Source organism: Haemorhous mexicanus, chromosome 10, assembly GCF_027477595.1.
Source record: "Haemorhous mexicanus isolate bHaeMex1 chromosome 10, bHaeMex1.pri, whole genome shotgun sequence".
NCBI classification, from domain to species: Eukaryota; Metazoa; Chordata; class Aves; order Passeriformes; family Fringillidae; genus Haemorhous; species Haemorhous mexicanus.
Genome location: NC_082350.1, coordinates 22,620,812 through 22,633,489, shown reverse-complemented (window position 1 = coordinate 22,633,489; position 12,678 = coordinate 22,620,812). Strand labels below are relative to the sequence as shown.

Genomic DNA, 12,678 nt, shown 5'->3' with positions numbered 1-12,678 from the left:
TTTGAGGGGAGAAGAAATTAACATATAAAACATGGAGGTTTCAAGTATTTTCACATTAGGGGTATTTTCTGAGGCCACATTCACACTGCCCACCCACCTGCATCAACACAAACCCCAGCCCTTCCCTCCATGGCCAAACCTGCAGCAGGTCCCTCTGACCCAGCACTGCTCTGTGGGCAGTGGCCTTGGCAATATTCACAACTTGAAGATTGAGCAGTGTAAGCATGGCCCAGAGAATCTGAAAGAACATTATTAAATGGAATGATCTATGTTGCAGAAGGTCAAATAACAGTTTTCTATAACTGTGAAACTATTTCAAGAGATTATTAAAAACTGCAGTCTTCTGAGACACACAATGCTTGGTTCATGTGCTGCTCCCAAAAGGCCTTCCAGACACCTCCAACCTTCATCAACAGTCAAAACGAATGTTTCTTTTGTTGTCTTGATTAAAGCCTTCCATTTGCTTCCTCTGGGACTCTGAAAGGGCCCATCTTTGCATGGCCAGCTCTGCCAAGGCTGGCAGCTGTGTCAGTGCTGCCAACAACTCCCCAAACCACGGCCTGCAGTCCCGGCAGGATGATGGACTGAGGCTCACATCCAGCTCTGAGAGTTCCTTGAATGCTCCTAAACCTTGGCAGAAAACAGCCCAGCCTTCGTCAGAGATGTTGTTGTTATAACTCAAATCCAGCTTCTGCAATCTGGCCAAATGGCCATCTTGCCTCAGGGACGCTGTGAGAGATGACAGACACAAACACAATTAATAAATCCTGGTAACTGCTTTAAAAGCTTCTCAGAATAGGGAATGTAATTTTAATACCTCATTTCAGCAGTCAAACAGCAAGATTTAACTCCTCAGCAACATAAAACCACTTGCTGCTGGTCTCAGAAAGACAGTTTTATAACAGCTGAAGGAGTTTACAACACTTAAAGCACAGGCAGTTCAAAAGGATCAGAGTAGTGAGTTAAAAGTGTGTGGCAACCTGAAAACCTTGGAGTCAGTTGGAAGGAGGTTACATCAAGTGCCAATTGTAAGAGGCAGACAGGCTTTACAGGGAGATTTAGAGAGAGGAAAGAAAACTAGGTGAGGCTGCATGATTGACTACAACAGTCACCTCTCACTGGGAGGGCCAAATATACCCTAAAGGGGTCCTTAACATATGTTTGGCAAAGGAGACACCCATCAAGGGTGATGGTTTTTGAAGTCAAAAGTATTTGGGCTTCACCTCACCAGATTTCACATTCCAGGGCCTTACAGTTGTCACACATCTGTTGCCAGTGTCAGACACTCAAACCCCTGAGTCAGGTCCACAGAATCACAAGGATAAGTATAAAATTAGCAAGTTTTTGAAAGGATCCTAGAATTTATTCCTTTATCAGGATCCTGTTTTCCAGTATTTCTTAGCAGCTGCTAAGAGGTGGGTGAAAACATTTTTGGTTTAATTCTCCCCCAGTAGTCTAACTGCAGAAACCCACCTAATGGCTGGTAGCTGGTAGTGCCTGTATTCCTGGCTGTCAGCACAGACATTTTCTCTAAAGTACTGAGCCATAAAACAGCATCCAAGCAAAATAAAACTCCTCAGATACAACTTTAAATATTTGATATAAAAAACAGATGCCAACCCTACCTTTTCTAAATGATGCTTTTTTTTTTTAATAGAGAAAAGTGCTTAAAGATTCTTTGCATTTTAGCCTTTTCAGCTTTTCCACTGGGCTTGTCCAGGACACACAGAAAAATGAAAACCCTTTTTGGGAAAAATAGTCCTGTATTTTCAATGTTTTCATTTGATTTATGCAAAAACGTGCTCAGCCCATGGAACAAGCCCCCTTCTGAATTGTGGTCTAAATGCCCTAGTTCCTTGAGTGCTAGTAAGTACCTTGTTATACTTACTTAGAAGTGCCAAATCTTCAGCCACCAGGTTACAGCTGCTCAGTCTTAACACTTGAATCTCCGTTGCAAGCTTTAGTGCTCCCAAAAGCAGCTTTAGGTTCCCACCAACGCACTTATTCCAAGAAAGGTTTAATATCTCCAGTTCAGGAAGGTGAAGGGCAGCCTCAGCTGAAAAAATTAAGACCAGCAACTTCTGCTTACTAAGAGAAAACAACATGGCCTCAACAGACACCTCACCTGCAATTCACCTGTAAGTAAGATCCTAACAGCCTGATTGTTTGTGCTTAAAATGAATTCTTTTATCCCAGTAAAAGTCAGGCAAAAGAAAATAAGAAGGCTCTGCCTATAGAATCTATCAGGACTCTATGAAGAGGGGTTTTTGTCTTTCTCTTCACATTATTGCCTTGGCCTTGACACACTGAATTAATTTAATTTAACAGCTTGCTTTTAAACCATTTTATATCAATTTAAAGACAGCGAATTTTTTTTTTTTTTTTTTTTTTTTGCTGTGCACTCACTATTTAAGATGAGATGCTTTGTATCTTTTGACAGCTCTGATTTCCATGGTGTCACTCTTACATAACTGTAGTGCTATAAACATAATACTCTTTCCGCAAGGACCTCTGACCAGCTTAACTTGCTACTGTTTCTGCTGGAGACAGGCAAGTTGTACTCCAGGTTTAATGTCATGAGTAAACAGTACAAAATACAAGTGCACAAGACTCAGTAACTGAGAGATCCCTCTATACTAAGATTTCATGTGCCATATGGAACACCTATCAAAGGCCACTAATCCAGAGATTTGCAATAAGTAGGCAAAAGAGGCTGAATTTACATATCCTGTGTTGAATGGGACTTTTCTCCACAGCTGTGCAATATCTTTTCCACCCCTGCAGTCATTTCCTCCACTGCCCCATGCTGAACTCTACCCCAGAAAGATTCTACAGAAATTTTCACCTGCAGTGAGGTTAAATACCCTCAGTCAAAGCTTTATCCCACTGAGTGAAGTGTTACATCCAGACTATGATTACAGCATAACATAAAATCATGGTTTTCTTTTTTTCCCAAAATTAAGGAGTATATAAAAGCTCACTATCAGACAAAGGACTAAGAGAACTTCATCTCCTCAGTTATAGTAAAGGAAGTCATACAATTCTCTTCCCTTGCAACCTGGTCCCACAAAGCACAAGTTTCATCACAGGATTTTCATTCAGGACCTGAGGTATAATGTAACCATGATCCTTGGAGTTCAGCCAAAGGAGAAGGGAATGCTTTGTCCTACAGGGATACACAGAGAATGGGCACACTTTAAAGAAACATTCCTACCTAGAGATGAAAGGGACTCTTCACCTAAGCCACAATTGCTGATGGTCACAGATTTCAGCTTTGGTAAAAACCTGAGCCTGCCCAGAAGAGGATCTGATGAGAGTCCTACATTTTTATTCGAGGATAAATTCAGCTCTTGAAGACTGGAGAGTAAAGGTATCACCTGGGCTACAAAAACATGAAATATTTATTAGACAGTCACTGATCCATAACAAATGTGTAGTTGCATAGCCTGACATAATTGTTGTGTAGCCTGACATAATTTCTTTTCTTTATAAATCAATCCAAAAGTCAAGGCCAACACCAGCCAAGTTTTTATACCCAAGTTCATGGCGAGTAATGTTTTAGACCATAAATAGCCTTGCCATTTTCAGTAAAACTGTTTCAGAAGTTAAGTATTCCATCCTATATGGAAGGTTGTCAGAACATGGCTTCCTGGAAATTTTCTGGGTGAAGCAGGGATTTTCCAAGTGCCTTCATTGCTAACTGAAACTTCTTTGTCTTAATGTTATTATTCTCTATTATAAAATAAATTTAAAATAAATCGTGATTGATATTACTAATACTGATTATTTCCTAAAGCTTCATCATCATCATCAAATCTTCAAGTTATCTTCTTTGTCATGGAAAATAGGATGTGGGCAATTTAGGCTTTGAGTCATGGGATTTTTTGTTGTTAAGAGTAGAAACAAAGTTTTGATAATGGAGAGAGAGAAATAAACTGTCTCACAAATTGATTGGGAAACGCCTTTTTCTTCATAGTAGTGTTTATAGTTGCATCAGTTCAACCTGGAGAAAGCACACAGCAGCAGCAATGCAAGACCTCCTAAAATCACCCTCTTCTTGGTGTGCAGCTCACCAAGGGGGTTTTAGGCAGTTATATTTCCATGCACATACCCACCATGGATCCATCCAACTTATAACCCTGGGGGATCTGCCCCTGGATATTTCCTAAATTACTGATTATCAAACAAAAGCAGTGTTTGGTGGCAGTTCCCACATTCCCATTGTGGGTCTGAATCATGGCAGATTCAGGTCCTTAGTTCCACATGGGATCAGACACTCTGAGATTTCCTTTTGTTCAGCAAAAAACCCATTCCATATTGATTAAGAAAGCTCTCCCCCACACTGCACCTTCAGAGCTGTCTAATGAAAAAAAGGACTGAGCTCAGCTCTTCTGCCAGGCAGAATCTTTTATATCTTTGAGATATTTTCAGAAGACAAAACCAAGACTCTTAATAAATTTCCTCAACATGTCCTTACACAAAACAGTCATGTCCTCTTCTGTGACACAGCACTGGTGAAGATCAAGGACTTCCAGATTTTTCAAGCTGGCCAAATGAGCTGTTGAGGCTTTAAAGCCACCACCAATCTCTCTGTTACACGAGATGTCTAATTTCCTTAGCTCTACAAGGTGCTGTAAAGCAGTGTCTGAAATGTAAAAGGGAACACGCTGGTCACTGGCTGCCACAACAGCCCAGGTCAGGGCTTTGGCATCTATTTACTTCAACGTCAAAGTTTGCACGAGGTATTGCAGGCAAAGCTCCTGGGCTAAGCTCCAGTGTATAATCACAGCAGACATTCAGTAATGCAGCAAAGCCTCCCCATCCATGCAGCTCCATTCTTCTCTGGGAGAGCAGGTGAAGGTGAGGCCATCTCATCCCCCACATCCAGTCAATCCTCAGCCTTTTGCAGAAATTACTCCTGGATGCGTTCATAAATGGCAGTTGTTTTGTCACATCCACTAGGGAGAGACACAGATAACAAGACCATTTCATGTGGCTTCACTGGACACTTTAAGTGGTAATGGTGAATTTGGATTTTCCTTGGAAAGTGGGATTGGCTTGTTAAAAGTTAGCTGGCCTGTGTCCTTGTCTATGTTCTGTCTGGGGAAAGAGGAAGCATGTCCAGGGAGCCACAGCCCTGAGATGTGTCTCAGATAAATGGTGTGGAGGGTGACTCTCCCCACAGACTTTCACAAGCTTGAGCTCAAGGGAGATAAATTCAGCTCCTGCTGAAAGGCCCTGTAGTCTTTTACCAATCCTCACACAGCAAGTCATGATTGCCCATTAATACTGCCAAACCATCAGCAAAATCCCACCTCATTGCCTTTCTTAAATGGTTTTCAGATGTACAATATACTCAGAATGAAAGTTTTCTGAACATAAAGTCTAACCTAAGCCCTGGAAGCTGTCTTGCTTTAATCCACACATGTGCAAGTTTAACTCTTTCAAGCCTGGCACATTTTTCAGATCCTGAGCAATAACCTTCATGCTGCAGCCAATGTTTTTGTTGATAGAGATATCTAATACTTCAAGGTTTGGGATCACATTTAGAAGTTCAGCTGGGAAAAAAAAAAGAAAAGAAAACCAGAATTGGTAATTGTCTGGAATACCTACAAGATGAACTCTAGAAAAATACAGCACCATGATAAACAGGAAGACATGGCCAGGGTTTGCCTGTCAGTGTGGTTTAGACTTGTTAAGTTCCTGCTCTACCTAAACAACACAGTAAAATAAAGACTGGGTAGGAATCATGAAAATCTGTGAAAACATTTATAAAAATAAAAGCAGAAAAATACAGGGATTGTTAGAAAAATACAGAGGAATAAAAAGCAAATATACAAACAGAAATAACATTTTTGAATGAAAATACATAGAAATGTCTGTTACATATGGGGCTCCCCTTGCAGTGGAGATGAGAGTCATGGGGCTTCTCTTTACTGAGCAAACACTTTTTAAAACACACAATGAGATAAAAAGACCACACAGGATTAAGCTGCCATGGTGAGAGGACAGAAAGGAAGGATGGTCAGTGATTGCCAACTCAGCCTAAATTCCCAGTCCTCAGACCTTCTTTCCAATCCCATGGCTAATTACATATTCAGCTGCTTAATTTTGAGCAATTAGTGTTGGAAATTCTGGCACACATTTTTTGCTGAAGGTCTCAAAAGATCCAGAAACCCTGGACCACTGAGGCAGCCAGACTGTGGTTTAGGTCTTCTCAACCCTCCCTCATACGATTAGAGAGAACAACTTTCTTCTTTGGAAGGAAGTGCACTAAATAAATACTATTATAATGCAGAGCTTGAAATAAATTAACTTTTCACTGATATTGAGCTCAATACAGCCATTATCTAAGTCAAATAAGTTCCATTTTTGTAAGCCAGCCTCAGCCCAGCTCCATGGACAACATACCAAGGGATTCTCCATCCTTTGCCGTCAAGTTACAGTCTGTCATTTTCAGACATTTTAATTTGCATCCTTCCTGAAGTTTTTTTGTCAGCAATGATAGTTTTCCACCTATGTTACTGTTCCATGACAAATCCAGTTCTTCAAGCTGAGAAACAATTTCAAATGCTTCTCCTGCAACAGAAGTCTAGAATGAGTCATTCCATGTATCAATTTCAGTGCAAACAAAAATACAGTTTTGGGATATATTAAAGAAGGTTAGCTACTTAATACTCAAGTTACTTTATGATGAATGTCTTGCCAGGAAAATTGTTAAATAAATGAATAATTGTTTCTGCAGCAATGTTGTATAAAATCTCACATTGTCTAAGGAGCAACATAGATCAGAAGTCATTGTCACAGTGCACACAAACCTGAAATTTATTCAAGTTCCCAAACCTTCATCAGGCTGTTTGGCCTGTGCTGGGACCAGAAAGTCCAGTCTAGAGGGAAATCAATACAAGTGACAAATCTGAATTTATAGTACTGTAGAGTTCTGTTCTGTTTTATTTGGCAAATTTCCAACATCATCTGTGCTGCGTCCACAGGTCATTTTGGAAGGAATGAAAGAATTCCTCTCACAACTATTTCTGAAACATAAAAGTCTCATTTCTTACAGGAATTTCTGAATCATTTCATAAGAAACCAAGATGAGTACTGTTTTGACTCAAACTAACTTTCCCATGATTTCAAAGCAGACAGAACTGACTTTTACTACATTCAGAAAAATCAGCATTTTCAAGGCTTGACACACCTGTCAATATGAATTGTGTTAGTGCTTATTTGAAATACTAACACCCCACTGTAAAATCCAGCTTCCTAACTTCCTTTGTAGAGGAGGGAGGCAGAGCATATCTGCATAAACTCATTCCCAAGAAAGATCAATTAATCAGACTACATGCAAATGCAATTTCAAAGTGTCATACACAATTTTTTGATCTTAAGTCTAATAATTGAGAATTGTATTTTAATAGTAGCATCCTTTCATGTCTGTGTGGTTTTCATAATTAATTTTTCACAAAAGATTTATAGTAGAAAATAATTACTTCCATAAGTGAATATCCGGGTTTGAGAGGAAAGGCCACATTTTAATTCTTAATTTTGCATTAATTTTGCCTCAGTGTTGAAAACTGAGCAATGCTCTACAGTTGAGAAGTGCAGCATAGCCTGTTTCTGTTTGACATGAGGACTATAGATTTCCAGACACATTTTCCTCCCAGAAGATAAATAAAGGAATATAACTCTAGGAATTGTTTCCTATCACCTTTCACAGTCAAGCTCTGAGCAACTACATAGAATAGGTTGATGTTATGGTTATATTTCAGACATTGACTTCTAAGCAGGATGTGCTGAGTCCACAGGAGACCACATTTCTACAGAGAGATGTGGACAAGGTCACACAGCCAGGATTGGCCTAAATACACAAGTTGTTTTCAAAATCACAGGCAAAATCAATGCAAACTGACTGTTGCTATTCCATGTGTCAAGGGCATCACATTTTGACCGGAAATTCAAGTTCTGTGATCAATTTTCTGCCTGTCCCACCAGAAGCTAAACTGAACTGGGAAGAAAACAGCATTGAAGAACCTGGCAGAAAGAACCATTTGCAAAAATAACCAATAAAATTCAGAAGGAGAAAAAAAACACCAATGAACAAAAACCAAATCTATGAGAAGGGTTTGGAAAAGAATGCAATAAATTTGAAAAAATGATAGAAAATGAAATACAGATTTCACACTCATCAGAAACAGAGCAGTTATTTTCACCAGCTTTTGTAGAGATGCTTATTTCCTCCCCAAGAGATTGCATGACTCACATTTGATCTACCACCATATATGTAATTTTATTTCCGAACCTTTCCTGGAAAAGGCTTGGATATGAATGACATAAACTCCAATTTTATAACTCAGACCCATTTTAGAACTTACAAAATAAGCAATAACTTTTATAATTTCTAATTGATTCTGTTTACCCTTCTTTTAAATACAAACCACAGATCCACTCCAGAGTAAGCTCCAGGCCCAGAGGTGACTCTGTGCCAGAACTTGAGTGTGCAACACCACCTAAAACCTTTCCATCTCACACTTTGCAGAAAGCAGGGTGCAGGAACCCCAAGCAAAGAAGTAAGCAGAGGAATAAACTTCTCCCAGACTTGCAAAAACACCAAATCAAAAAGCTCTGAGGCAGCATTTCTGGTTTTAAGTCTTCTCCCAAAAGACCATTGGGGTTTTCATGATGAGCACTCACCTGTCCTGCAGCTCCAAGACCTAAGCTGACCCTATTGTGATTGACTCTTCTTCTAGGCAAAAAAAACCCAATCCAAATTAAAAATATCCTTTCCTGCAAATAGGACTGGATTTTCTTCCCTCTGAGTATGAAAACTTCACTCCCTGAGAAATGAACTCTGCAGTTACCTAAAGGTGTGAGGTCACCCATAAGCCCAAGTTTCTACTGTTTCACAGCAGGAGTTTACTTTGCCCAGTGTGGAAGCAGCAGGAGTAGGATGTAGGAAGAGATGAGATGGATTACATTAGCCCCAAGCTGTCTGGAAGTAAATGTAAATGAAATCCTGTACCTAAGGAGATGACATCCTCAGCTGTCAGCCTGCAGTTGTTAAGTCGGAGGACTTTTAACAGGCTCACGTGATGAAGATGGACAGTGAGAGCTTTCAAAGTCCCTCCAACACAACCATTCCAGGACAGGCTGAGCTCTTCCAGCTCTGGGAGAAACGGCAATAAAGAAGCTGTAAAGAAGGAAAAGAAAAAGGTTTTCTGTTTGCACACCCGGGATATCAATACATCTTAATATTGAGATGTTTTCTACAACCAATACAGAATTATAAAGCCATGACAATTTATACCTCACTTTTCTTATCTGTAGCTCGAGTGTAAGGACATTCATCTGCTTCACAGATCTGGATGACTTCTATATTTATATATATTATGTAATTGACATAATTTATTAATTAATATTTCTCATGGACCTGGGACCATTAGATGAAAAGTTAAAATGGCCTGTATAAAAGAAAGGGAAGGGAAAAGAGGAGAGGGAATAATAGAACAGGCAAATAAAAATTAAAGAAATACATGAAGTGATTAGTTGAATAAAATGTGCATTTACCCAACTCTGTTATATCTGCTGCACTTAGTGCACAATTATTTAGATCCAGATTCTTGCTGCTGGGTTTCTTCCCCAGTTTCTCCATGAACTGGTTAAATTTCTGCTCACCAGATGGTGACTTGGCTTCAGAAGTGAGATGTGAAAGTCCATCTGAGGAACAAAGAAATAGGGCCCTGGTTACCTCTGCTAATAAACACAAGGTGTAAAACCTGCCTGAGGCTGCCAGGTGAAGACTTTAGGAAATTAATTAAATCTGACAATGAAGAAAGCTCTATTTTTCATCAATATGGACCAACAACCTGACTGATAAGATCACTATAGATCAAATCAATACAAAAGTCCTCCTTCATTTTCATACAACATCTGTGTAAGGTAGTTCCTGCTTTTCTGAGCTTTGCAAAGCAAAAAAATACAGAAAATAGCAATCCACTCTCAGTAGCTGCCCTCTTATCATTTTCCCAAACTGACCCAGACCCCTTAGGACAAAGGATGGGGTTCTAAGCTTCACCTTCTATCTCCTTTTGAAAAATAGTTCCATTTTCTCTGGAATGGATGTAAAGAGTATCCTTGTATGTGCAAAATAACATCCATGAGGGATTCCCTTTCCCTTCCCCTGCCCCTGCCCAGTGCAAGTGATAGGAAACATCTGCTCCTGCTGTCCTCAACCTGCTTTAGCAGGACAGCAGGACAGAGACCCATCTTAAATACAACAGGCCAAGCTACTGCTCAAAGCTTGACTCTGAAACCAAATAAGCTGACTCTCACCTTGCAGACCAAGGGAGAAGTCACCCAAAAGCTTTACCCTTCCTCAGCAATGTGGATCTAACTCCTTGCTTAGCACCTATCAAATCAGAGGGTACATCCTTGATAATGTTCCAATCAGAAGTAAATCCTGGCCAGATGATAAACTGTAGGCAGCAAATACAGGATTTTGGCTATCAAGAAAACGGCTGATTTTCTATGAAATTAAAAAATATATACACATACACATGTATTTCATTATTGTACCAGCATTACCTTCTACAGAGGGATCTTGCCTTTCACTCTGATCATCAGCTCCATCATTGCTTATTTCTGTTTCTTCTATTTCCCTTCTGTCCTTGCCTTCAGATTTCCCAAAGTCAAAGCCTTTGAAGAATTCTTTGATGGCTGAAGGCTGCTCTTTCTTTTTTTCAGGAGCACACTTCTTTCCTTGAAATTGTTTTATAACAAAGTCAAATGGGGAACTCTTTGGGTTGTCCTCTTCATGTCTGTCCTGACAGTTCTGGTCATCTTTCAGGGGATCAGCAGACAGAATTAGTGTGAATTAGAATTAGAATTTAGTAATGTTTACTCTTGCTTACCTTTTTTCATAATGGCAGATGCACTGAGAATTTGCCTCCATCCAACCATATATCATAGCCATGATACAAGAGTTCAAGAACAGAGCACTTACAATCACAAAAAGCTGAGGCAATGTTTAAATGTGCTGTCACAGCTGTAATCCTTAGAAATACAAAAATTGTACAAACCAATATACCCTGATGTACGTGCACAGTTACTGAGCTGTAGAGCAATCCTGCTTTCTCTGGCTGTGATTTCCTGCTGTAGAGAGGCATTATTTTAAATAAAGAACATACCTGTCTTTTCCATGGGTACACCTGAAGTTCCCTTTCACACTTTTCAGTTTTTACAGCACTTTCAGGCTTTGTGGGATAGGTGAGCCATGGCATGCAAACAAAACCTCACTCCTTTCCTTATAGGAACTTTCCGTGAAGTTTTGTCTCACAGGTTTCTGTCTTCATCAGTTTGACAGCAGCAATTCTGCGCAAGTGGTTTGTTGGCTATTTCCTGATATCTCTGTTCTTCTGTACTGTATCCCAAAGTCTGCCGTTCCTGGGGCTGAGAAGTCCATTTAAATGCTCCGGTCACGTCCCAGCTTAGATCGCTCTCAAGGCAGAAATCAGGAAGTGGCAGCAAAATCTTTCCTACTGCTCACAAACCACTGCATGCCCCCGAGACAGCTGTTGTTAGGAGAGGCTGAGTCACCGCAGAGATCAAATTACAAGAGTACCTGAAGAAAAGCTCTGTGTTTTTCCACCCCTTTTGTCCATACTGGTCAGCAATAGTGCTGGAGACACAGCTCAGTAAGAAAAAGGGAGGACTGACACTCCTGATCATTTTAGGAGACACAAAAGAAGTCACAATCATCTTCTGGGCAATACCATGATACAACATTACAATGCAATCATTGGACATGCCTTATGTATACTCCAAACTCCAGTACACCTTTTTTCTTGTCTGTCTGTCCTAAAGTCTGATTTCCTCAATGGTGAACATCAGCATTTCTATCTTAACCCTACTCATGGCCATTTCTGCTGAATCTCTTTAGCCTTGATAATCTTTTTCAGTCTATGAGGTCTTGTCTTTTGCAGGCTAAACCAGCCAAACCCTTCTCCCCTCCTGTGGCAAGCTCTCCATTTCCCTTATCATTTCCTGCTCACCTTTGTCTGCACCTGGTGCAATATAATTTCTACTTCCTTAAACACAAGGGACCATCCACTGTCTGTATACAGTCTGTTTACTCTAAAGACATAGGGAAACCGGAGTGATTTTGGTGGGGAATGATAAAGCTGGTAAACAAAACCAACAATTCTTTTGCAAGCAGCTGAGCAGACACCAGCCAGAGGAAGAGCTTTACTCAGGGTGAAACTAGACAAAGGATTCAGACAGGGTGGAATGAGACAGGGTGCTGCAAGGAGTCAACTGGGTAAGATGAGAAGTAAAAGTAAACATTAGGAAAATCCTCTTGCCCATGAGAGGTACCATGCTGGGAAACCTTTACAGCAGCTAGAAATGCACAAAACCATTGTGATCAATCATCTTTCTCTGTAGAAAAGGAGGGCACACTTCTATTCCTAGAAAGGATCTCCAAGTTGAATTTAGGGTTTTCTGACACAAGAAGTGGCTGTCCTGTCTCCATTTCTGAAATCAGCATCTCACCATAGAGCTGTATCCACATCAGGAATTTGTGCTAATTCATGTGTCCAGGCATCTCAGCTATGCAGACAATGGAAAATGCCAGCATTTCTGTTGGTGAAGAACTGAATTTGACAGTTCTTTGCTTGTGCTTAA

General features: G+C 40.2%; 1 protein-coding gene across 5 annotated transcripts; it reads right to left on the bottom strand.

Annotated features, from left to right (window-relative positions):
- LRRC31 (leucine rich repeat containing 31) lies at positions 1-11,583 on the bottom strand. 5 transcript variants are annotated; one of them, XM_059855803.1, is made up of 10 exons: positions 11,184-11,583; positions 10,582-10,755; positions 9,565-9,714; positions 9,020-9,187; positions 6,412-6,579; positions 5,391-5,558; positions 4,478-4,645; positions 3,215-3,382; positions 1,889-2,056; positions 1-729 (listed from the first exon to the last, which is right to left on the bottom strand). In XM_059855803.1, the coding sequence occupies exons 1-10, from the start codon at positions 11,194-11,196 to the stop codon at positions 410-412; spliced, it is 1,665 nt and encodes a 554-aa protein (XP_059711786.1). In that variant the 5' UTR covers positions 11,197-11,583; the 3' UTR covers positions 1-409. The 5 variants fall into 5 exon arrangements, with proteins under 5 accessions (XP_059711786.1, XP_059711784.1, XP_059711789.1 ...); XM_059855801.1 differs by having other exon boundaries at positions 10,582-10,836; positions 11,184-11,582; XM_059855806.1 differs by lacking the exon at positions 3,215-3,382 and having other exon boundaries at positions 10,582-10,836.
- Positions 11,584-12,678: the final 1,095 nt, after the last annotated feature.

Excerpts from the sequence above, each read along its gene's own strand:
- LRRC31 (XM_059855801.1), bottom strand. Across the intron at positions 3,383-4,477 it reads AGAGGACATGACTGTTTTGT|CCCAGGTGATACCTTTACTC; the intron begins GTAAGGACATGT and ends ATGTTTTTGTAG. Across the intron at positions 730-1,888 it reads TGAAGATTTGGCACTTCTAA|CGTCCCTGAGGCAAGATGGC; the intron begins GTAAGTATAACA and ends CATCTCTCACAG.